At 37.4% G+C, this 27,508-nt stretch overlaps 2 protein-coding genes across 2 annotated transcripts in view; both read right to left on the reverse strand.

Annotated features, from left to right (window-relative positions):
- Nucleotides 1-16,506: 16,506 nt before the first annotated feature.
- On the reverse strand, nucleotides 16,507-17,244 carry cldn34a (claudin 34a; the record flags this gene model as incomplete). The annotated part of the gene is made up of 1 exon (XM_081380499.1): nucleotides 16,507-17,244. Exon 1 carries the CDS (start codon nucleotides 17,239-17,241, stop codon nucleotides 16,507-16,509), a length of 735 nt encoding a protein of 244 aa, XP_081236625.1. The 5' UTR covers nucleotides 17,242-17,244.
- Nucleotides 17,245-21,007: 3,763 nt separating this feature from the next.
- Nucleotides 21,008-27,508, reverse strand: part of shroom2a (shroom family member 2a) — a 55,516-nt gene continuing 49,015 nt past the window's right edge. Inside the window, exons 6-10 of the mRNA XM_081379833.1 lie at nucleotides 26,440-27,021; nucleotides 25,147-25,713; nucleotides 24,501-24,681; nucleotides 23,236-23,508; nucleotides 21,008-22,260 (exon numbers count right to left, since the gene is read on the reverse strand). Coding sequence (XP_081235959.1) covers nucleotides 21,988-22,260; nucleotides 23,236-23,508; nucleotides 24,501-24,681; nucleotides 25,147-25,713; nucleotides 26,440-27,021 — 1,876 coding nt within the window. The 3' untranslated portion in view covers nucleotides 21,008-21,987. The remainder of the gene's footprint in view (nucleotides 22,261-23,235; nucleotides 23,509-24,500; nucleotides 24,682-25,146; nucleotides 25,714-26,439; nucleotides 27,022-27,508) is intronic.

The following is a 27,508-nucleotide window of genomic DNA, read 5'->3' on the forward strand; positions in this document are numbered from 1 at the left end:
AAATGTTTCATTAAATATGTGACTTATTGCTTTAGACATAATAGAAATAATATGGTATATGGACAAAAAGTTCTCAGACGTGAAGGCGCCACATAGATTGTGCCCTCAACTTCCTCTGATGGATATTGATAGTGAAAATTAAAATGGGCGGTATGTTTACACTTAGACGTTTAGCTATTAACGCTCATTTCCAGCTTCTGGTCGGGAGGGGACCTACCCTGGGCTCCCAGAAAGGGGAAATGGTGCGTCTTCGACTCATTAGGAACAATGTCCTATGCAGTTCACTGCAAACAATTGAGAGCGAAAGACGCTGATAAACACATGAAACTAAATTGTAAACATCTGAATATTGTGGGATAAACACCATTCACAAACAAAGTATTTGTTTATATATTTGTATATTATGTGATTTCATCATTTTCCTTTTAACATCTCTTTCTTTAGAGAACAATAAGCTAAACGAAAACAAATGTGCTTGCAGGAAATGCCATCCAAGCAATGTCCGATTCTTTCAGTGATAAGTAACCACGTCACTCATTAAATAAATAAACATTTTTAAAAATACATCAGCATCATAAATCTTCTGTTAGTTATTTTTCCATTTATTTCTACAAGAGGATTTTTTTTTTGTGAAGTTGTCGAAACTGTTAAAATCATATTTTTATCTTTTTCAGTTAAAACCAATCAATCAATCAATCAATCAACAAATTAATCAAAAAATTCTAAACACCTTGTAATGTCATTCTAGGCTTGGAATTTTCTTTAAAATACTACATAAAAGTAGCCTGGCTCATTGAGACGTGGTCTGGGAACCACATGTTCATTTTCTCATATTTGAGGCGTGGTTTACGAATGCCCAGAGCCGTTTATTGGGCCCTACGAATGTCTATCAAATGCGCCTGTACGTAGCTCATAGCCAGTCGTTTCAATTATACCAGATGACGTATGTAGAGTGACAGAAATTCGACGAGGAAGAAGACGAAATAAACTTGCGTTCTAAACTACTTAGAACACTATCTAAGGCTGCATCGAAAGGTAACTTCGCGTCTGCTGCCATGTTGGATCCATAGATATAAACAAACTGCTTCGGTGTGTCGCATAGACGTCGTCATCGTCTTGCTGCTCCCTCCCCGTTCTGTGATTGGTTCCCTTTTTGAGGGGAAAATCTGGTCCGTGGTATCCAGGCTGCCTAGCAGCGTGAATAAAATCGCGCTGCGCGCAAGGCAGCATAAGGAAACCCAGGCTAACATAAAAGTGCAAAAAACAAAAACAAATCACCCTATCAAACTGGAAAAAGAACCAATTTCAAACAACACTTGTGTCAATCACCTGCACTGGTCAGTAAACATATTGCTATCAATATACATTCATGAACATCTTAACTTAGAGCACCAGCTCAGATAACCTGCTTTTTGTGCAAGCATACTGCATGAAAAGAAAATGTGAAGCAGGTTTAGTATACAGACTTGTAATGAATGTCCTCAAGTAAAATTATACCATCAAGTCCTTAATTATTGGTGTTACTCAACTGAGTTTATACCCTTTACTTAGTTGCTTAGCTATGCAAAACTGCAGATCAGAGCAGCAGAGGGTGAGATGACCTCTGTAGATGAGATACAAGCTGCAGCTCAAGGCCAGATACGACAAAGAAATTACAAGATGAAAGTCTGAAAACGCCAATGGTTTCTCACAGGTGGAAAAAAGAAAAAACACTCTGCACCAGCAGTGCTGATCCCGCAACACACCCAGTGTGATCACATGCACACCCACAATCACATAACACCCTGCAGTACACACCCACAATACAACAAAAACCGCATATTAATTTACCCTCCCCACCACAGCAACACAGAAATCATACTAATTATGTTTATTATGATAAACTGGTTAAGAGGCCTTTAGAAAGGTTTAAGACAGACAGACAGACACAATTGATGCCCACAAGCTAAATGGTGTTTCATCCGAAGCAAGGCCAGTGCCTACTCAAAAACTTGGTTTAGAAAATAATTCATATTACAAAATTACAGGTAAAGTTACAGCGGGAATCCGTGTCTCTCTTGCCTCCCCTGAGCCCATTGATTTTTGAGTCAGGTGAGAGGAGGCCACGCCTCCATCGCGCTATGATTGGATATAATTGGTTTATGCAATAAATCCCGCCTCTTGTTTTCGTGAGCACTTGCGACTTGGTCTGAATGAACAAAATGATGCTGTTAATGGGAAGACTAATTAAAAAGTAAGTAAACATCTGTAACATTTCCCATACAAAAATGTAATATATGGCCATATATGTACTTATATTTTAAATAGCATGACATATATCTATACATATATTTGACTTATCTGAGAACACAATATATGCCTGCAACATATATGAACATTTATGTGTCCAAACATGTGAAGAAAATATTTGAGTTCATCCATATATGATACCATATATCTTACAGTATAGTATTGGTTTCTCGCATATTGGACAACATTAAGTATAAATATGTGACATACATTGTTTTCCACATGTTTAATAAATGTATGTAAACATGCATGTGGTACTGATGCATTTTTAAAGCTGTGGCATATGGTTATGCTACTTTGTGGATGTATTTGTCAAATATGACAAAGAAAACACTACATTATTGTATTGAAAATACTATATTTGGTATTCACACTGTTAGGGGTTAACAGTTTAGGACCCAAGGACCAGATGTTTGAAAGAAGACCCGGAGTCAGAATTATAAAAAATTGAAGAAAAGTTTTACTGAAAATAGTTTGCAGTTTCATCAGCAGAAGTCAGCTTCAAGACTCACACAGGAGTTCGTAGGCCGCCCCACTTACAGTTACAAAGATCACAGCAGTTATACCATTTACAAGGTCTAAGCTACGTCATTGCTTACAGGCTGAATGATTCTGATTTGCTAAGAAATTGATAAACATAGTAATTTTCCACACATATACAGATAGACAGAAGCATATCTCCATAGATTATGCCGCTGACACTCGGACCCTGAAGTTAGGCACGTCATGACCTTCCAGGTCGCAGATTTGGGTTGCTGGGTGCCAGCATGTCTCGAACAACAACTCAGTCAATCTCCAACAATGCCAGTGGTTCCTTAACCTGGAAGCAAGAAGACTAACACACACACCGACACACATCTTTTCCAAGGTTGGATTTGGCCAGGCTCTAACTATAAACAGGAGTCTCGTCTCAAAACATCAAGATAAGTTCTTTCTCTCAGGATAGGACACTTTATTCTAAATGGAAAGTATATGCTTTAAATGACAAATGGTCCCTTAAACTATAGACTTTAATGACCCCTATGTGTTTTAACACATTTAAGACCTTTCTCAAACACAAAACAATTCCCTATTTAATTCCTGGAAGCAATGGGCAAGCAATGTAAATAGTAAATAGGCAAGCAATGTTACTACATTCAAATATCAAATACAGACATTAAAGAATACATGAAAAGAACATTTCAGTAATCACACTGGTAACTTCTATAACAAAGTAAAATCTCCAGAGAAGTCATTCAACTCATGTGATATTTAGATTGAAAAATATTGATTAATACCTTGATTATAATCACTCATCACATACATTGAAGCAGCAGTGGATTCCAATCCACTCCCTTCAGTCCCCCGTTTTAGACCAATGTGGGGTCCTAAACACCACATCTGGTCTTTCCATAAAGGCTGCTTCAAAATGTTTGGTTTCTGACCCATGCTCCTCTATTAGGGTCAATTTGTTTTTGTTTTTTTTAAAACAGACAATATATTTTTACTTCAAGGACTTAACATGAATATAATATCCCACATAGCACATATATATAATTGATCTCCAGAACCTTTGGACATAGCTGTCTTTACATGTCTTACATAGCTGTTATTCATCTTGCCGAATTTGGTATTATCATCCACTAACTGATACAAAACAAGTACATATTTATTCTCTGGAAGCCGGGCTAAATAAGCAAGCACTGTTGCTGTATTCCTAGCATGGGCTAGACACGCAGTCACTACTCAGATCCTAAATACAGACATGGTCTATAATCATAAATACCAGGATATGTTCATAAAACTATAATTTCCAATTCCTTTTATAATAAACTAAGAAAGATAGTTAATCCATTATTTTCACTACCCCCATTATAGACCCTTTAGGTTCAAAACACAATGGTTGTCAAACTGAAAATAAACGACAAAATAAAAACCTAATAATAATAAATAATAATTAAGACCCATAATAATCCATCTAAGTACTTTAAGTTTCTACTGAATTCATCCTTCAGTTTACAGTCACAGCATGTAACATCTTGTACTTTTTTTTTCAAAAATAGAAATAAAATAAAACAAACTCACATCATAATTTCAATCATTATTTTACCACTAAAATATAGAATTGTTCCCCATTCTGCTTAATAAAACTTTTGTTCATCTCTTATTGTTTTATCATGTTAATACCTGTTAATCATACTCAATGCCTTATTACTTTTTATCTGAAACTCACTTTTCATACCATTTCAACTTAATTTGACTGAACAGGCGTTCATAAATAGTTCCATAAATTCTATCAGAAATTTTAATTTCATAACATACATTTTTCTACTATATTTCTTCTCATCTTTCTCTATTTCCATACATGCCTCATCTAGCCAGTACATTATTGTTTTCATTATAACTACTTCTCACAATATTCCTCTATCAAATGGTTAGTCTGAAAATCCAAAAAATATTATCAGTATTGTCTCAGTCTCGCTTATATTTACTGTTTTTCACAAACCAAAATATTATGTTATTCGAATCTCAACCCTTAAGTCGAACAGACAGCCATATAGCTGCTTTCTCCTTCAACCTTTTATTACATACATTGTAGTTCACGCAGACATTTAATGTTATACATCCATTTAATGGATTAAGAAATAAAACTTTTTTTTTTTAGAAGTTATATCCACTCCTCCTCTGTTCGCCCACCGGCCTTTCATAAAAATGAGGGATCCCTCTCTGGATAATTTGGATAGTGACTTTGCCAATGTGTCACTTCGTCTCTCTGCCATCAAGTCTTAATTTTACGTTTACCATTATGATCCCACATAGGTGTCTCATTTAAATTTAGACCCTCTGTTGAATTTAGACAAGAGTTTTTACCCCATAATGGATGACAATCTTCAACTTCACAATTCCAATTTACATAAATAATAATCCAGAGAGTAATTCAGATCAACATCAGAAATGACAAAAGTAGTCATAATTACCAATAGCAGACAGAGCTGGAAAACCAATCCAATTAAAGCTCGTCCAATGTTCTGTATCGTCTTTTCATCAGACTGACTCAGAATTATCAGCTTCTTTAAAGTTTGTCGTTTCACTTAACCCATCTGTAATGATAAAACACTCATTGCAGAGGTTAATGACAAAATATTCACAAAATCAGGAAATAATAGTACCACAAACTAACACATACAAGACATGAAGTGCAGTCACCATCACACGCACTCATTCTAGACACACACATATGTTAAATGCTAATTTTCAATGTTCACTTTTTATATTAACTCTAAAAATATTTACTTCACATTTTTCTTTCGATTTTACCTAATTTTACATAGTCTCTTTGCCAGTTTCAAAGCAACTCTGTTCATTACTCACTTGATTTTAGAAAAGTCAGCTGGGTTGTTTTGGTTCATTATCATTATTTTGCTTCAGCTTGCTTTAGCAGGCCGATAACAGAAAGACAGACAGAGTACCGTCCCTGCCTCCATTCAGAGTCTCTTTCACTATACACAAATAATCTTTTCAGCAGCCCCCTAAGACTGTAACTTAGACAAAATGTAATAATAAATTAATTTTAATAACCTTTGACCATTCACCTTTGTTATCCAGGCTTTTTCTTGAATCTACAAAAGCTGTCTTCATCTTTAGCCACCACCATGTCTAATGACCTTCAGGAGTTACAACTATCTTATTGACATATTAGTTCAAAATCAACACTATCTCTGCATTTTCCTTGCCAACCAACAATACAACCAGCATCACGTTCCTGATATAAATTAAGTTTTGTTACTGTCTCCACAACAAATAATGACAATCACCTCACGGTCTCAGCTGACTCTTGAAGGCCCATTCCCATCAGCTCTTTATCTATAATCTTCATCAGGGTGTTGTCCCCTGGCATGGTTGCAAACACTTGTCATAATGAAAAACAAGCCATACAATGAATGCGGTTTCTTGCAAGTGGTATATAGAGGAACTCACATTTTCTGGGTCAGACTGCTGTAACTCCTTACAGCTCATCTCCCCTCTCAATGTTCTGCTGATGCTGCTGGCCTCACAGTCACCGCTCAACTCTAATACCTTTCTCACATAAAACACCTCCCTTCAGGAGATGGCCAGTGTCGGCGTGACCCCCTGCCTTAGGTTGACCTCTGGCCAAAGGTTCTTACCCGTCTTTGAGTAGTCACTTCGTGCACACTGGTAACCGCTCTTTCCCATCACAAAATCAGTTTTCTTCAATAGACTCAGTTGTTTTCTGGAGCTTAGGGAAGGCACTTCAAGAGTCACCAGAGCACTCTGGGCTGCCTAATAATGTTAACACAGGGAGACAGGTTACTAACAGCAGTATTTTATCACTAAAATCTTTTAAACATCTTCAAATCAGCAAAATCGCAATACTGAGCTTATACTCTGTGAATTTAGATCAACCGTCCATTCAGTGTACATCCACGTCTGTAGCCGGAGCCATCAGCCCATTTCATGGTGGAGACTAAAATGAGACAAAGAAGTTACTGGCCCTGAATTAAACTACTCAAAAACATCACTTCTATAATATTGTTTAAGACTTCTTGAAAGTCATTTAGTTTTACTTTTAAAACCTTTACAAATTTCCCTTTAAATGTATGAAATCTGAACTGCCTGTGGCATGATTTCTTTTAACATCTCCATGTCTATGGTTTTCCAACTGAAACACTGTGCTTCACTATAAATAGCTTATTATCACTTAAGACACAGGCTCAGATAACAGCTTCTAGCTGACATTGAATGAGAGAGAGACTCTAAGGCATTCAGGACTGGTACACTGCACTCTAATAAACTTCTAAAATCAAACTTTATCTACCATCTTTTAACTCTAGCCCAGCGTAAGGCATCTTTGCCAGAATTCACATGCATTTTCAAACAACCATATTTTATATTTGTCTTTTGCCTACATCAGGGAATTTAGACATTACATTACAAATGTCCACTCAGATTGTGTCTCTGTCGCGCTGGCCGTTTCAGACACAGCACACACCAGATTCAGATAAGCAAACTGTTTCAGCCAATCACACGCTTAACGTTTTAAAGCAAAACATCAGCTCTTAGTTCTTTCATGGTCAACCTCCACGTCTTTCTACACATTTTACATTTAGCAACTGTTAATCCAGTAATACTGCTTATTTGATGACATTTCATCTCAATTTTAGTTGTCAAGTTCTAATTACTTAAATGTTTTTTTTTCTAGGAGTTTATCAATCTGCAATTAGGATTCACACTAACTTTGCGGAGTAAAGCACTCTCCGCTTGTGATGCATTTTTTTTTAAGTTATCATTGTAAATCATTTATGAGACTAGTCTCTCAATGTAATCTAAACTTTTTCTAAAAGTGTTTCATTAACACACAATCATCCCTTTAGTTACTTTTATATATTTTGCAACTCATATTTTTAGTCATTATCTGTAATTTTACATCAACCTGTATTCATCAATTCACTTAAAAAAAAATATTATTATAGATCTTTGCTTCAAAAGGATTTCAAAGACTTCAATCTTTTGACCTTGTTTGACCTTATCTCTTATTCTTTCTTAGACGAAAACTTTGATATCGTCATTTAAACACTGATCTACTTTCAAACCCACATTAATACCAGAAATTTCTGTTACTTTTACATTTTATCACCTTCTGAGTGGCCATTTACAATTACGGGCTAACTGGCCCTGCTGACCATAATTAAAACCCTCTCTGTCATCTGGTGGGTTTGTGTATCAACCTCAGCTACAGCAACAGACACCTTGCCTATAGTTTGATCATTGAGCTTGCAAAGTGCTCCAACTTACTGCACACCCTTGAAGCAGTGTGTCCCAATCAGGAATGTAAACAGAGCCACTGATAAGCAGTTCTCTGTATTCTTCTACACCAGTGGCGGATTCAATCGCAATAGCCAAATCAAAATCTTCATCATTATCATTGGCAGCACATTAATTTTCATAAGCTGCACAGAAAATCACTCTTTTCTAAGAGGTTTTCACAATGTTTCTGTTTAACTTGAATCACATTTGTCCAAGGAAATTATCCCCAACCCATAATTACATTTACTTGCTTTTTGTAATCATCGGAAGCAATACAAACATTTTCAGTTTCTTTCTTTGTTTAGCCAGTCAAGTTGTTGTTTAAATTTCCAAACAGAATCAAAACCCTGACTACACATTTTCTTATTAATTTCACATTTCTTTGAATTCAGAGCTTCAGAGCACATCTGGTTACAGCGTTTGCTCTCTTCTGTCTCACTATTTGTTTCAGGACTGTTCAGGTTATTGATCAAGTTACTCAATTTGTCTGCCATATCTTAGTCACAGTTCAAACTCACCTGAAGTTATTGCAGAAATGGAGGCGGCGATCTTTGAACAACACAGCTTGGCTTCTGCATGATGAAACTGCAAAGTATACTCCAACATGACAGTTACATATACTGGTCCACACCAATTTGGGTCACAACTTTTTTATTTCTCTCGGGATCATTCCTGATGCATCCCTGGCAAACAAACCTATTTTTGTTAGTATCCCTAACTGTCTGATTCACTAAATTCGGGGATCCCCTATCTGAGATGGAAGAGATGGAGTAGGTTTGCGGTGCCCTGGACCTTCAATCCAGGGACGTACTCTGCTGGGGTGTTGCTACACCAACAATGCCCATCGGGGCCCCCCCAGAGCATGCGCTGTCTGCTCTTGTTAACTTTTAACCTTGAACAATGCTATCAGCGACTTCTTATACTTTTAACTTAGTATAATTAATCTTCACTCTCCTCATCGGAGTGAAGCTCTCCACTCGCCTCGTCGGAGTGAAGCTCTTCCGTTCCCCTTCACAATCTCTTCCATTCAGACAGCACTACCACATAATAAAATCTTTCTACCTTGTTTGCTGATTTGCCAGGGGTGTCACCAAGAATAATTGCCCGCCACATCCTCCACCATTACTGTTAGGGGTTAACAGTTTAGGACCCAAGGACCAGATGTTTGAAAGAAGACCCGGAGTCAGAATTATAAAAAATTGAAGAAAAGTTTTACTGAAAATAGTTTGCAGTTTCATCAGCAGAAGTCAGCTTCAAGACTCACACAGGAGTTCGTAGGCCGCCCCACTTACAGTTACAAAGATCACAGCAGTTATACCATTTACAAGGTCTAAGCTACGTCATTGCTTACAGGCTGAATGATTCTGATTGGCTAAGAAATTGATAAACATAGTAATTTTCCACACATATACAGATAGACAGAAGCATATCTCCATAGATTATGCCGCTGACACTCGGACCCTGAAGTTAGGCACGTCATGACCTTCCAGGTCGCAGATTTGGGTTGCTGGGTGCCAGCATGTCTCGAACAACAACTCAGTCAATCTCCAACAATGCCAGTGGTTCCTTAACCTGGAAGCAAGAAGACTAACACACACACCGACACACATCTTTTCCAAGGTTGGATTTGGCCAGGCTCTAACTATAAACAGGAGTCTCGTCTCAAAACATCAAGATAAGTTCTTTCTCTCAGGATAGGACACTTTATTCTAAATGGAAAGTATATGCTTTAAATGACAAATGGTCCCTTAAACTATAGACTTTAATGACCCCTATGTGTTTTAACACATTTAAGACCTTTCTCAAACACAAAACAATTCCCTATTTAATTCCTGGAAGCAATGGGCAAGCAATGTAAATAGTAAATAGGCAAGCAATGTTACTACATTCAAATATCAAATACAGACATTAAAGAATACATGAAAAGAACATTTCAGTAATCACACTGGTAACTTCTATAACAAAGTAAAATCTCCAGAGAAGTCATTCAACTCATGTGATATTTAGATTGAAAAATATTGATTAATACCTTGATTATAATCACTCATCACATACATTGAAGCAGCAGTGGATTCCAATCCACTCCCTTCAACACAATACAGACACAAAATCTCCAACTATAGGCATTTAATTACAAGGCTTTCAGATATAAGATTTGTATCCCTAATATAAGTGAAAGTATGTACTATGGAAATAAGTATATATATGCATGTATACGCGTCTTACATATATTTCACATTTATGTGTGCATATACAGGAAAATATATGGCACTTACATGAAAACGGCCATTTTTGCGAGATAGGTCTGACTGCAGAACCATACGTCATAGCAGTATGAGGACGACAGAGCCAGCCTAAAAGTGTGGTGCCGGAAGTGGATACCATACATATCCACCTTACATATACCATACCTAAACCTACCCATCTCCAGCCCCTGACCCCTAAACCCACCCCTAAACCTACCCATATCCACCCCCTGATCCCTAAAGCTACCCATCTCCACCCCTTAGATGCTTTTACCCCGCCCACTTCCGGCATCAGACTGTTAGGCTGGAGCTGTCATCCTCACACTGCTATGACCTATGATTCTGCGGCTCTGCAGTTGGTTAATATTGATTTTTGCTATATTTTGAAATATATGTTTCATATGTCAATGTGTTTACATATATGAAGTTTGCATATATTCTCATATAGGCAGCAGACATACATGGGCACTATATGTAATTTACATATATTGACTTATATATTAGTCCACTGGAGGCAAGCTTGGAGAACCCATGTGCAGTTTATTGCTAATCCAAAATAAGCAAATACAACTTGACATGACACTATAAACTTTAAACATGAACTGAAAAATCATCAACAGTGAGTTGCAACATCAATACTAAACAAAGACGCATGGCAAACAGGAGGGCTTAAATACACAGACTAGACAAGACACACCTGTGAACATAATCACAATTACCCAATGACAACATAGGACATGTCACAAGGGGAGCACATGGCAGGATCACATGACAAAGCCAGGAACAGGACAATGGGAAACCTTCAAGATAAAGGACATGAAACATGACCATGAAACAAAACTCAAAACTAGACGTGACAACAACTCACACACTTACATATCACCGCTTTATCTCATGTCAAAATCAAATGTGAAATGGCCCGAAAAACATGATGACTGTCTTTTTTAGTGAGCAATCAGTTTGGTGAAATTAAAGGTAAATCTTTGTGTCTGTGACCACTTTGGATGACTGATTATCTAAAATACGTTGACTATTTAAAAGAACAGCTGAACATCAGTTCACAAGTAAAATATATTGTTAAAGTTTTTACTGCCTTTAGTTATTGTTTTGTAATAAATATAAAAATGCTTAAAAACACTAACTTGATGAGATTTATACTTAAAGGGTTGGTTCACCCAAAAATGAAAATTCTGTCAGTAATTACTCACCATCATGTTGTTCTAGCACTTGTATCTTCAGAACACAAATTAAGATATTTTTGATGAAATCTGAGAGCTGGCTCACATGGCTAAGACATCGTTAAAATAGTCTAAGTCACAGTGACTCAACCTTAAGTATATCAAGCGACTAGAATGCTTTTTGTGTGCAAAAACAAACAAAAATAACGACTTTATTCAACTATTCAGAAGGTGCTTATCAATATCCCTCCTCGTCTCCTCTCTCCTCCGTCCTCCATCCTATGACCCGGAAACCGATTGAGCTCAGCCATATTGAAGGACATCTCTAATTGCACCGTGAGGAGGCGAGGAACGAGGAGCGAGGAGGCTTCCTGAGGAGTTATGAGTGAGGATGCACAGGTGTATCCTTTGCGGAAGTGTTTTATCGACTAAACGTGACGCACGTATAAATTCTCCTGCCCCTTCACATCGATCACAATCATTTTACCTTTGCAGTTTATATAAACCACACATCTCACATATTTCAACAGGGTATCTTGCTTTATTATTATTTATTATGAATTTCTTAAATAACCAAACTAATACAACATAAGGGCAGATCCTTTGAGCGCAGCTGATGACGCTGTGGAGTGACGCCCGAGTGATCAAGAATTCCAATGTGTAAAAAAGCTTTCATTCGATTCCTCCGTCCTCATTTTCTTTTCTTTCCATTTTCTTATGTGTGGGCCTCTGAATGAGTTCACAAGAGCGCCACGACTCACGCGTGAGAACTGAGAAGATGACGCAGATGGGTCTCGATGTAGTGTTTAAAATGGTTCTCAAGTGTGCATTTCCTGGATATCCGAATCGTGAGAAACCAACGAGAAAACGTAAAAGTGCCTTACCAATGCCGCAAAATGAATGGCTTACCTTTCCCACTTTCCCATTAAATGATTGTGAGCTTCATCTTCTCAGTTCTCGCGCATGAGTCGTGGCGCTCTTGTGAACTCACTCAGACGCCCACACAGAAGAAAATGAATAGTTGAATAAAGTCGTTATCTTTGTTTGTTTTTGCGCACAAAAAGTATTCTAGTCGCTTGATAAACTTAAGGTTAAGCCACTGTGACTTGGACTATTTTAAAGCTACACTGTGTAGGATTTTCTCCTATCTAGCGGTGAAATTGTTTATGACAACCAACTGAATATTACTTTCTAGCCCCTCCCATTCCGAGGGCGTTGCGGCGAACAATCGAGTCCGGTTGAAGAGATGAGTCCGAGCAATCCGATTGGTTCAAAGAACGTTTTATGGGTAATCGCTTTAGTGCCTGGTTACAAATAATACAAAACCACTTTATTGTAGAAGAAGTTTGTACTACGTTATAACGAGTCATTAATGTATTTTAACTTATATGTTTCATATACTAGTATTTAACCGAAGCTATAGATTGTGAAATTAAACATTTCTCATTGTTAGTGTGTTTTTTATAATAAATAAACAACATATTTGAGCTTCAAACAACTACATTCTAAACTGAGAAACTCTTAAAACTACATTTCGTGACACAATAACAGTCGTATTTTTAAATATCGCGTTTTTTCTCCTCTGCTATTGACACAGCTCAGACTCATCTCTTCAACCAGACTCGATTGTTCACCGCACCGGCAGTCTCGAGTAATCTCCCCCTCGCATTTGTGACTGTGCCACTGAGTGTAAAAACGTGAAAGGTGAAGCTTGAATTTCCAGGTATGTCCCTCTTTGGCTAATGTATTTTCAAGATGGAGGCACAACATGACTGCCGCCATTCGAGCGACTTGCTCGTATGTATTCTAAATGGCAGATTCTACGCTTACGAGAATACTTGACTAGGAGAAATTACACATTAATGAGCACATATCATTTTGAAAGAACAAAGTGTTTTTTGCTAAGAATCAACTTAAAAATTACACAGTGTAGCTTTAAAGATGTCTTTACTAACTTTTCTGGGCTGGCAGATTAAATTACCTTGCAGCTTATGAAGGAGCGAGTCAGCTCTTGGATTTAGTCAAAAATATCTTAATTTGTGTTCCAAAGATGAACGAAAGTCTTACAAGGTTGGAACAACATGAGGGGGAGTAATTACTGACAGAATATACATTTTTGGGTGAACAAACCCTTTAAAACTATACACTAGCTATACTAATTACACTGTCAATGTAAAAATACAAAATATAATTGTTTTAAGTGTACAATACATTAAGTGTAACTGGGACATAAACATGGAAAAAACTGCGAGGACTTTCTTCATTTCAGAACACACTGCTGTGCAGAGAAAAATCTAATCTTTATCTTTGGGTTTGAACATATTCATATATATTTTAAATCTTCAATCAGTAATTTATTTATAAATACATTTATGAAGCATGTTTCCAAACAAATCAATGCAGTTCAAAGTGCTTTACACGAAAGAACAAATGACTGACACTAGGTTTAAAATGAATAATAAATACTTCTCCCATATACTGTTTCATCTTTCATGATTATGCTGAACTCTGATATGAGAATGTCGACATATTCATTGGCCTTCACTTTTGGCTTTACTTTCTTATCACAGTGTGTGTGATAAATGCTAAGTGTTAATGTCACACGTCTCATATGCTGCACAATCAAAACAGGGTTTCCTTTCTTCCATCCTTTTGGGGCACAGGCCAAAATACTAACAAACTGTTTTTAAGGAGGTTTTATAGTAAGGTCCAAGAAAGTTTGTTTAACTCCACCAATATTATGCCCCCCTCTTGGTCACATGAGAGCAGAAATGTGTTTGTGTTATTAACCCTCTTTAAGACAATGAGTTCGTCTCTGTATGGGGTCTTGGCTCTTCTCTGTCAGGATGTTTCTCTCACTTCTTCCTCAGAACAATGCACGTCAAATTGCCAATGGCGCTGGGAGTTCATCCTGGAAGACAAATTCTCCGCTGTTTCTAAACCACAATTCTTAACACATATTTTTGTGTATACATCATGAGATAAATCATCAAAACACCTAAAGATACCTCGACAGACTACTGAACCAAGGTTATTTTAGGTTTGCATTTTTAAAATAGTTTTTATTTTAATATAATTTTCAAATTTCCTATAAATTTCAGTTTAGTTTTAGTTAGTTTCATTAATGGTTTTGCTAGTTGTAGTTTAGTTTTTTATATATTTAGTTTCAGTGTTAGTTTTAGTAATTATAGTTAAGCAGAGTTAACAGAACACTTCAAGTTAAAGACATTTAATTTCAGCAAAGTTTAATGTTTGCAACATATTTAATATAATTGAAATATTAATGTTTATTATGGTAATAAAATGTTATATAAAAAATAAGTAGCTCAGTGGAATGGAAAAACTTGATTTTCCGATACAGAATGAGAGAAAATTAATTACGAAAACAATTATTATTTTATTTCAGTTAGTTTTTTAGTAACTGTTGTTAGTTTCGGTTAGTTTTAGTTTTTCATTTATGTTAACATTTTTTTTTTATTTCAGTTTACGACAATGTTTTTTTTTTTTACCAATAGTTTTAGTCTTAGTTTCAGTTTTCGTTTACGAAAATAACCTTAGAACCAACACACACAAAAACAAAACAAAAGCAACTTTAATTGGCAATAATTAAATAATTAATTTCCCTTTGTAAAGTTATTAGGGGGATTATGTTGTTTTATAACAGAATAAAATCATGTGGGATTTGTCAAAATTAATGTTCAATTTTAACAAGATTAAATGTTGGCAAGTAACAAACTCAAAGCCCATGGGGGGTGTAGAAAAACACAGTAATAAGGGCAAGTATCAAGCTGGGAAATAACAGTAAAGTTCATTCCACTCATGGCAGGGGTTATTTCCTCTGAAATCACCTTGTCCCCTCTCAAAGATCCACTCTAGTCAGCTGAATCATATCTAAAATCTAATTCAATATATTATGCGTTAACAGCTTTAATAGTGGCAGCCTGGTGATTATAGGTAAGCACTGTCTGAAAAACAATGGAAAATATTTTGTGCATGCACTGTTAAAAATTAAATGATCAATAAGTTACAGTATGACACCGAATGTTTTTACATTCTTTTAACGCATCAAAATAAGTTAAGCAATTTTCAACTTTTTTATGTTATATAAGATTCAGCTCATTTTAAAAGTCAGTTGAATGTAATTTAAGTTGAAAGGACTCAAACATCCAAGTTGATTGTACTTAAAATTTTTTAAATGATCGTATTGGGGCCAGTGCTCATTACTTTCACTCTAAAACACTGAGAGGAATAAATAAGCATTTTACATACATTATCTTCATACACTATAGGCCCTACACACACAATTCAAAAGTTTATACTCAATAATTAAAGATACATTTCAAACACTGTTCATCAAAGAACCCTGAAAAAATGTGCTTACAAAAAGCAGTATACCACTATAATAATAAGAAATGTTTATTTAACATCAAATCAGCATATTAGAATGATTTGACACTGAAGACTGGAGTAATGATGCTGAGAATTCAGCTTTGTTATCACATGAATAAATTACATTTTAAAATATATTCAAACAGAAAACATTTTTAAATAACATTTCACAATATTACTGTTTTTTACCAATTTTTCATCAAATGTGCAGTTTTGTTGTGCATAAGATACTTCTTTTAAAAACGTTAAGAAATCTTTCTGACCCCAAATTGGTAAATATATACATACATATACATTTAACATAAAGTATATAGTTTACATTACAGACATTTAGGTGATAATTTTGTTGCACAGACAGATCTCAGATATAGCATTGTGTGTCCTGCATATTATGTAACAAGATTATACGAAAAACTTTAAAATTCCAGTGTTATAGGATCTCTCAAATTAACAATTTGTGTTGCCTTTATTTCTGTTCACTTTAGTAATTATGATATTTGATATACTCAGATATACAAATTTACCTCGAATAGTCAAAATTCTTGAGAAATTGTATGTAGAGCCTTCAATGTCCTTCCATAGAAGAATGCATTTTATTATTAATGATTATCCGATTCATATGCTGGGTTGATATTCCCTTCATCCACACTCTCTTTAATTACACCAAGAAAGCCTTCATCCCTTAGACTTTTGTCAAAATGTCCAGTTTCTCCACTCGTAGGCATCTTGGTTTTGGGATACCTGTAGCACAATAGTAGTAGTCCACTTACAATGAGTAGGCAAGCTGAGCCGATCCCAAACCCAATCCCTGGACCCACTTCCTGTTTTACTGGAGCAGAAGGCATGTAGAAGTCAGCTGGGAAGTCTATAGTGAGATTCGCCAGCACAGAACTCATATTCCAAATGACAGGGACCAGAGTACACACTGCAGTTATCCAGTACAAGGAACCCGCCATCAAAAAGGCCAACCTGACACGCCCGCCATCAACCCCAAGAGTTGCGTTTCTCACCGCATATCCTGCCACCAGGTTTGCGACTACCCCCACACCAATAGCGGTCATGCAAAGTACCTGAGCGGCTGCAATCTCTGGAGGAGTGAAGGAGTCTGTAAGGCCGATGCTGTTGCAGATCTCAGCCGAGTCCAAAATGTGGCTGTTGAAACAGGCCCTCCACACGCCCACCCAGGCCAGTCCTCCAGTGATGACCGTCCGATTGTCCACGTACCATATCCTCCAGTCGTTCACCCCAGAAATAGAGGCCATCATTATCCATCCTACAAACCCAAACACCAGACCCACAAACTGCCGATGGACTGACTGGGCTAGGTAAGCCATTGCTAAAACTGCTGAGACCCGACACCAGGTGGTTATGTATATTTCCTCCTCAGGTTTGCCAAGTGTTCTTCAGGGCCATGGCTATATTGCAATCACACAACTTCTGTCAGATAAAAGAAAGAAAGAAGTGATGGGGAGAACTGAAAGACATTCTTATTTGTCCAATGATGCCAGGGACCCAAAATATGAGGATTCCATTTTTGAAGGACCCCTTCCTAAAATATGAAATCAGCTATAGCCTACACTACCATTCCAAATTTTGGGGTCAGTTTTTGTTAATTTTTTTTTTTTTTTTTACATTAATGATTAGACTGCATGGTCAAAAGTAACAGTAAAGACATTTATACTGTTACAAAAAAAATTCTATCAGAAAAAGAATTATCATGGTGTCCACAAAAACATTAAGCAAAAACCGTTTTCAGCCAGTTGATGATAAGAAATGTTTCTTAAGCACCAAATCAACATATTAGAATAATTTCTGAAGGATCATGAGACACTGAAGACTGGAGTAATTGAGTGAGTATAAGAGACATCTTTCAAAACATTAAATTACCAACCCCAAACTTCTGAACAGTAGTGCATTCTTTTATGTATTGATACTGCACGTGTGAGTAAGCATGATATTATTTAGAAAGTACAACTAAAAGGCTAAAAGATCAAATATTATCTGGAAAATATTTAATGTGTTTCAAGAAAAGTAATGTAATAATAATAATAATATCATAAGACATTAGAACGCCGACATAAATGGTAATCATTTTTAAAATAAATGTCTTATTGTTTGCTGAAATTTTCCGTGGACCCCAAACACTCCATTGGGACCTTTTAATTCTTTTGGCTTTTGTTCTTTTAATGATATGGCAGTAGAGAGAAGACAGGAAAACACATGGAGATTGCAGGGGCAAAGAGGTTGGGACATGACGCAGGCTTTAGATTAAAGTGTTTGGAATATACAAAGTGCTTCCTTTGGAAACAAACAACCATTTTAGACTGAGGAAAATGTTTTTCACATTTAGTGTTTAAAAAAATTGTGGTGAAGAGTGATGTTTCCAGAGGGAGGAAAAGGACACTGCATTGAGGGTCAAGCAAAAGATTACGCATTTGAGACCAAGCAGAGGAAAAGGAGGAAGAGAGAGAGAGAGAGAGAGAGAGAGAGAGAGAGAGAGAGAGAGAGAGAGAGAGAGAGAGAGAGAGAGAGAGAGAGAGAGAGAGAGAGAGAGAGAGAGAGAGAGAGAGAGAGAGAGAGAGAGAGAGAGAGAGAGAGAGAGAGAGAGAGAGAGAGAGAGAGACTAATATTTCCTGCCTGGCTCCCTGCACACCTGGGGTTGCGGAATGTTCCGGGATAAGCTGAAAGGTCATTTACAATAATCTGTTTCTTCACGCACAGGAATCAGAGATGGGGACAATTATTAGAGCTTTGGTGAAGTGATTTCCTTAACACTTTGCCAACAACCCCCCAATAACTCCATGTTATCCATGTTAATAATATTATGTTGCTAAGTCTATTGAACCTATACAGGCCTATTTCTATTTATGTGTATTTTTGTTTATACTCTTAAAATGAAGGTCTTAGTTACAATGTTGTTATTCATTTTAGTACTGAGTATCAATGAACAACATTAATTTAGGGTTAGGGTTTAGTTTATGGTTAGCTGAATTTCTATGCATAATTTAGCTACTGTTATTACTATGGTAAGTTAAGTACATGTAAAATGTAACAAAGACAATTGTAACTTTTCAGTCAAGGTTGTGTAAAATTGACTGAGCATGTTCATACATCATTCGTAATGACAACATGTAGCCTACTCACTATCGCACAGAGCACAACAAACTCATCCTTACCTGTGAAACGTTTTGAGCTCCTTCGAAGCTGTCAATCAGTCCATCCAAAATACAGGATGTCTCATACGAAACTAGCGGAAAAGACAACTTTCCAAACTGACGCGTAGCCTACAAGTCAAACACAACTGTGGTTAATGATTAATAGCATATCCAATAAATGGATTAGTGGGAGGGGAGGATCAGTGCAAAACAATAAAGTTACTGCGTGAACTGGATCGCTGCGGCTGATCACATTACTGATAACAACTTGTTCCTTAGGGCCTATACAGAATGGTCAGTTCAACTTGACCTAGGCTAATTGTTTTAAGGAGTAATTGTTGATAACGTCTCTGCTGGTGCCAGTGTGTGCATGCACATGATAATGTAACGTGTTATTTGCATATTTTTATCTGTAAACACAAGCGACTGTCACATTCTCTTTTATTCATAAAACATCTTGGTATGCAATATACCTCGCTTATACTTGAACAAGCTCAAATTCTTCCATAGAGTTTTGTCAGGATTATGTTTCAATATATTTTAAATTATCGAAATAAAAAATCGAATTTTAAAAAAGATATTCTATTCTTTAGCTCAAATCATGCTGAAGACCTGTTTTTTTTCTGCTCCAGCTAATGCGCATGCGTATTCCAGAGTAAACAATCAAAACGTCGATTGTTTCTTTTTTCATTACTGTTTTTAGATTTTAAAATAGGTTTATGATTTCGAGTAGAAATAAACTTGAATAAATATTTCAGCAGAAATATACACATATGCCACAGTATTATTTACACAGCTGTGAGTATACCATTATTTTGTTCTACCCACTATCGCTTTTTACAGACGTCAAAGTCTCTTTCCTGACTGGCCAAGACACTGAGACTATATCTGAAGTTAAATATTACTGAAAACGAAGATGATCAGAGCTATTCAGATAAAAAAAAAGAATGACTGCTTCAGGAAACAAAAAAACATTGAATTACGTAATATTAAACTGCATAATTACTGATACACATAAAATGTTGTAGGAACATAGGCCTACCTCTAAAATTTAACTAAAATGTCATTCCTTTGATCTCATTATGGAAAAAGAAATTAATGTTTAGTATCTAAAAGAATAATAGGATACTTTTGGCAAATACGTTTAAAACGGTACACATTTACATGAGATGCGGATTCATAGTGGCCAACATGATGACATATTACCAGTCGACTTCTACTTTATCTCTAAACCTTCCCATTTATCAGACACTTTTGTTTGTAAAAAAAAATAAATAAGAAAAAAGAAATAAATCTTGGGTGACATATACGGATGATATTTCTACAGTGTATCGGAAAACTAAGAACATTGTATCATACTGCATTCATGCCAATATTGTCAGTATAAAGCAATAGTGGCCATCCAGGCATGACAGACAACGTTCAATGAATGCCTCAATTTCACTGTTAAAGCATGCTGTTATATGTAAACGAAATATTTGTGATTTATATGCAGCTTGCAAAAAAAAAAAAAAAAAAAAATGCTGCTTTTGATGCTTTTCGCTACAGAATGCTGTGGTTTCAACATCTACCAGCAGGTGAAAACTGATTGATCACAACCAAATCACATATTTGTGGAATGTGAACCAATTATATTTTGGCAATACGTTCAACTCAATGATCTTGTAATACGTGTCTTTTATGAAAAATGATTTGTGCATGTAATAATTAAGAGGAGCAATGTTAAATGCAATACACTCATGACACTGCTTTTCATTAGCTATCTGTGGAAATAAGGCCACAATGAAAAGCGGAATTGTAACTACTAAATTTCTGTGTAAATGTACACAGACTAGAACATGATGCTTTTTTTCATTTTGCTCCTTTCAAAGCCATTCTGACCTCATAAAATATCAAACACAAAAATCTTACAGATGAAGTTATAAATGACTCAGACACATGACTTGGAGCAAAAGGCAGCTGGTATTTTATAGACAAGCACTGAATCCTTTGTGAAATGATATTATATGGTTTAGGCAAGTCTCTTAGATTCTTTAAACAACAGAATACTTACAGTCAATCCTAATTCTGGTGTTACAATGCATTTTATGGTGATATACAGCTAAAAAAGCATGCAGACTAAAGTGGTAGTTTGCTTGGCTAAAATAAAGTGAAAGAGTACAATACTAGCCTATTCTAGTTATATACAAAGATTCAAAAGGCTAAAATAAATTACTACAAATATCACTGAATTATTTTTTAACATAATCAGGATAGTGACACGTCATTTGAAATAATGCACCCGCAAAAAGTCAGTTTTGGGAGTTAATTACAGCCTCCTGATGAAAATAGCAAACCAGCTTACATGTGCAACGCGTGGGTGAAGAATTTATGCCAGGATTTGAGTGCATGTCTGAATCACAAGTGTTTGTATTGGGCTTCAGGCACATTCACTTTAAGGTGTCTTTCATCGCCCTCTAGTGGTTAAAAAGATACAGCACACTGAGTGACCATGGCATGTTTTCACTGAGTGTCAAGTGTTGAGAACACATAGGAGCAAAAAGGGGCAAGGTCTATTTAAACAGTTGTGGGGGGAAAATTAAAGTGTCTTTAAAAAATATTATTATTTCACCATATTATTCTATGGGTCGTATAACATTGAAAGATCATGAAAGCATAAGATCAGCTGACACTAAAAATGGTAACAACCACAGTGTGCTCTGTAAAATCAGGTTGGGTCAAATCATGATCTGAAAGTGCCCAGCACTTCCAGGGTCTTCATGAGTCTTGCCAAAATGCTCTCTGCTGGGTCAGACAAAGAGCACTCAATATATGACCAGAACGCAATTCTATTGGCAGTAAATGGACATTAAGTACTAGCACCCTGTTATTTAGGGTGACGTCAAGCGAGTTGCTCTGGATTACTGCATGAATCACTCCAAGTCCTCAGTTGGTTGTCCTGTGGTCCATTGGGAGACTGTCCATCAGACCCTTGAGCTGCTCCTCCCCCAGTTTAATCTTGTCCTCGAGCTTGCGTTGCTCAATAATAAGGGCAGATTTCATTTTCACAAAGTGCTCATAATCAGCCATACTCTCCTCCGGCAGGTAGCTGGCCAAGATGTCATAGACCACACGCTCTCTCCTGTCAAGGTTCTCCTTCAGCTCCTTGGCATCCTCATGTTGACGGATCAGCAGTTTGCGTTTCTCTGTCAGAGTACGCTGTAGAAGAAAGATGAACATTTCACATTTTAACATTTTCACGTTATACACGTTTACTTAGCTAATCTAAATGGGGGCATTCCATAGACGTAATGGTTTTTATACTGTACAGACTGTATATTCTATGCCCCTACTACACTAACACTACCCCTAAACCTACCCATCACAGAAAACTTTCTGCATTTTTAAAAAAAACTTTAATTGCTTTATTTTTATACCAGTTTTACAAATGAGGACATCCCTAACGGGAGGTTTTTGGAGATTTTGGTCGCTTCTGGGTACATATTTGTCCCCAAAATATAGTTAAGTAGACACACACACACACACAAACACACATATACCATTAACAACAATTGAGCACCAAATCCGCATAATAGAATTAGAATGATCTCTGAAGGATCATGTGACACTGAAGACTGGAGTAATGGCTGATGAATATTCATTCAGCTTTACTTTCACAGGAATAGATTACATTTTAAAATAGAAAACAGTTTTTTTAAATTGTAAAATATACTACACTGGCAAAAAGTGTCCCAATCAACCAGGCTGAAGATAATAACTGTAATCATTTGTTTCTCTAAAGGCGAATAAAACAAAGCTATATGAAAGTAAGTGAAATGTAATTATCTGGATTAGTCCAATTAAACCTGTATAAATGGTATAGTACTAGAATAGAACTGTAATGTATACCATGGCACTCAGTTATAACCATTTTCCAAAGTATCAATATAAGGATAAAGATAGGAAACAGAAAAGGTTAGGGGGGAAAAAACAGGATCTGGAAGTGAGCTGGACACAAAGCTGTGTCGCCTGTATCAGCCTAACGTGGTACTTTTATGTTAGCATAGTTTTACATCCTTAATTCTGTTCTCTTAAACAAACTATTTTCTTGTGCTTTTTGAAATGTACAAATCTGGAAGTCATTCCTCCACAACATTAATCCTGCTTTCCCAAATCCCTCAGTTTCATTCTCACCCTCTCGTCCTGTGAAGCATCTTCCTCCAGGCTGTTCAGGGCATTCTCTACTCTGGCCAATCGTCCAGACAGAGACAGCAGAAGGTTGACCACTTTATCGAGATCACCGACGAACATGCGGAACTTGTCGAGTTCATTGGGCTTGCAGACACCTTGTACGATGGCCTCCACATCTTCCCCAAGAGCGTTGTTGTCCTGCACGTCCTCCTGTAGACTCTCCTGAGCTTCCCTCAGCACCTGCAACTTCTTGCTGAGGCTGTCAATCAGCTCATGCTGCAAAGAGAGGAACGTCATTTGATCAAATAAATTGGTAAGTAGCGCGTTACTGTATTTGGTTGCGTTGTGAGTATTTGCAGCTCGTGTGTTATCAAACTGATGAAGATTTTAATTTGTTGGTGTTTTTTCAATATGCATGTGTTTTCTTCCGTTGCAGTGCATTGAGCTCTCTTGGCCACTGTATAAAAACTAAAAAAGTACGTTTAACAGAGGACTAAAGGCCCGTGCACACCGGGACGATTATGGCGTGCACTTTTCGCTGACGTTTAACGCCTTGTGACTAAACAAAGGTCGCCAATGAGAGTATACAAACCGACGTGCAAAACGGCAGATGTAAAAGCGTAATTTTTTTTAAAAAGCACCTCTGGTTAGTTTTTTGTTTTGACGTGCCGCTTTAAAAAACTGGCTGACCAATGAGATTGGTGCTTTTGTTCACGTGCCTGGAGCCGCTGAAGTTGCACTAGATGGCGCTCAAGCACAAAATGGTCTTGCCGAACACACATTGACAGAAGACAAAGAGGAAGTAATTAGATGAAGAAGCAGATGCAACGAGGCAAGATGAATGTAGAGCTGCTGGTCTCTGGTGTCTGAACACAAACTTTATGACAAATGCCACAGCGACTACAAAAATCTTTTAGCAAAAAGTGTGTGAATTGTTTTGGCAAGCACATAAATACTGGCTCTCTTTTTCTGTGTGACAAGCAAATGTCAGAAGCGTAAAGTTGCGCAGCGCCACCTTGTGTACCGGGGTTTTCTGGTTTTCAATAAGCGGCATCTACTTTCAGGGAGTGAATTTGCATGTTCACTCGGCGCATCGCCAGTGAAAATCGATTGGGTATGAACACAAAGACACGTCAAGAAACACTGGCGATAAGCGCGCGATAATCGCCCCGGTGTGCACAGGGCTTAAGACTAAATTTTAAAAAAGCTAACAAAATTAACATTAATGGTAAGAAAACATATTTTTGTACAATACAATTTGTTTGTACCTTCTTGTTGGCAAGATCACTTTCATTGTCTTCCTCCAACTCCTCTTCTGAATCGTGTTCCTCACTCTGTTCCTGCATGTCCTTCATCTTAATCAGCAGCTCTGCTTTGGGTGCAGATGTACTGTAGTAGGTTGAATTAGTCACTAAAGCAGTAGCCACTACCAGGCTGTCTTCTTCTTTCCTGAGAACCCAGAGAGAAACACAAGCCAACTGATTCAAACACTACAGAATTACTTGTGACAGGATAAAACAATTGCGTGGCATGAGTTTGGGGCGGAAGATGCTGAGCTATCCGTTTGAGCAAGATGAGTCCTAGATTTCTAACAAGAAACATAAACCATGCTTATGAATCATAACTTGAATGAGCAAAGAGAACTGGGCCAGCTACAATTTTCATGAAATTCCATTCTTAGAAATCTTTTTTTTATGAGAACCACATGGGTAGGGCTCAAAACAACCCTGACTTCCTGATTTAAAAAAATCATAAACAGAACATCAGAAACACGTTCAATCCGTCTTCCTTCTTAAGGGTATTAAGGGTAAATTCCTGGAATAAATAATGAAATACAAACTTGGCAAAATGAGTTGGGGCCTTAATGAGGTAAGAAATTGGAAAATAGTAGGTTCACAAGTAAGAAATACTAACTTCTCCACAGAGTTACGAGGGGAGAGTTGTTTAGGTGCAGCTTTCCTGCGCTGTTGGGCCTCCTCCAGTAGCAACTCTCCCTGAGGGAAAATACCCTCCATCAGATCCATAGTGGTCTTCATCTTACTCTGGTCTAAAATGTCCACTAGGGACTTGTCCTTGACCATTATGTCTCTAGCCAGCTCCTTTCTTTTTTCATCGTCCTCTGACTGCAAGGGATGTGAAGACAATCCGTTGTTGCTTTGATCTAATGAAGGGCTTGTCTGCTCATAGAATAGCGGGTTCACATTGGTTTGTGGCCCCTGGTCTTTCAGAAGGCCCATATCTGCGTCTCTTGTTTCTGGCCCCTGGTCCTTTTGCCTGGTGTAGGTACAGAACAGAGAGTATGACTGATCCGGGTTCCCCAAGCTCTGAAGAGGAGTTACTCCAGGTTCTTGCGAGCTGACGGGGGTCTCGCTGGGCAGGTCGAGATATTGTCGACTTTCTTTTTCGGTGTTACTTTCTGAGTGGACAATCTTAATGGGCACTTTCTTCACCGATGTGATCTCATCTTTAACTCTATCCATCCTGGTAAACAACAATGGTGAAAATAGAAATGTGTTATTCTGGTGAACACAAGAAATGCAACATAAGGTAACTAGGCAAAAGCATAAGCACAACAAGGGCAGTACAATCTATTTTCATGAGTCTAATCTTTGTGAAAACACATGAAATTCTTTTACTTCAGGCTAGAAGGCTTTGCAGACAGGAAAACAAGGAGGAAACTATCTTTGTCAGTTCATGTGACCAAATCCATATATATATATATATATATATATATATATATATATATATCATACTGTACGTCACTGAAACCCTTTTGCCCCGCTCAAAACCTTTGCCTTCTCCAGACTTTTAAAGAGGCGTCTACCGTAAGACTACTACAGATCCCATTCGTTTCCAAAAACAGCAAAAATAAAGCCTCTGAAATTATATTTTTCAACAATCTTCAGTTGAGGCTATGTGGTATTCCTCTTATGACTGATCTGAAGAACTGCAGTACACATGGACAATCTGCAGTACGGGCACATATGAATAAGCCCCTTGTATGTGCATGAATACAATAAAGAGACAGTCAGAGAAGCACTGTCATTAAATTACTGGGCTGTAGGGAGAGTTTCCAGTGATGGTTTTAAGATTGCAGCTGAGAGGAGCCCAGCTGTGGTTTGCCAGTGGAAATCTCCCCGAATTCCAACACAGACCTGAAAGATTTCCTGAACGGCAGAATTTAACTCTAAATATAGAAAGTCTTACCTTCCAGCAGCTTCATCCTGTATGGAGACAGGGACGGGAGGCTTGTCAGTCAGCCTCTGGGGAGCAAACTGGGGCGAGGGCGAACGCTGCCCCTCCATGGTGGGCTGGGTAGGGCCAGCGGTTTGTTGGGTGGGCAGGACAGCGGGAGGGGGAGGAGGTGGAAAGGGAGGAGGCACAAGCTCTTGTTGTAGCTCCTCCTCCCCAATTGGCCCTTTGCTATGCTCCAACCCTTTCCAGGGAACGGGGGCTGAAACTGAGGCGGAGCTTTGATTGTTGACAGGAGAGAGTGAGGCCAAGACTCCTCCTTGTGATCCAGGCTGGACCTCCTGAAAATTGCTAAGAGGAGGAGGTATACCCTCAGGGCATTTGTACTTCTCCAGATGGGGCAAGAGAACAGAGCTCTTGTTTTTGGAGAGGGCTGACGGTTCACTCTGAGTGCTATGGTCAGAGAAATGCAGTGCAAGTTTGTGATGACTGAATGGAGGATCTAAAGTCTTTTTCTCCAGGTCTTCAGTCAAAGCTGAAGGAGGTGCTTCTGGTTTCTCTTTGCATAAGAGTTCACTGTATCCTTTTTCATTAAACCTAAGAAAACAAAAGAGAAATACTTTGAAGTAAAATTCTCAATACACCAATACAAACTAAAGATGATTTATCAAAGGCCCAGACTCTAAATGTATTTGTCCTTTTCGGTCCACAAAGCCTCACTGTGTTCAGAGTAAATCGATAGGCAGGCAGACATTTCTCCCACATTTCACCATCTCTCCATGGTAACTCCCAGGCTGGCTGTCATACCCAGCATATTTCTGTTCCCACAAGCCTGTCATGCTGTGGAGAAAGAATGATCTTTCCCCTGCAGCAATTGGCAAAGAGAACGCTTTTCCCTTCTTAATCCTGATTGTTTTCGTTTATGTTTTTACTCTCTTCCTTGTCTACTCAGATTTATAGAGGGCAAGGAGAGATAAAAGGGCTCTTGTTTGAATATCTTAAATACAATTGCTTGGGAAAGAGAAAACTCACTAATATAACAACACTAGGAAAGTAACTTAAAAATATTAAATTATTTACAGGG

The sequence above is a fragment of the Scardinius erythrophthalmus genome, assembly GCF_964197995.2.
Source record: "Scardinius erythrophthalmus genome assembly, chromosome: 12".
In the NCBI taxonomy this organism is placed as follows: Eukaryota; Metazoa; Chordata; class Actinopteri; order Cypriniformes; family Leuciscidae; genus Scardinius; species Scardinius erythrophthalmus.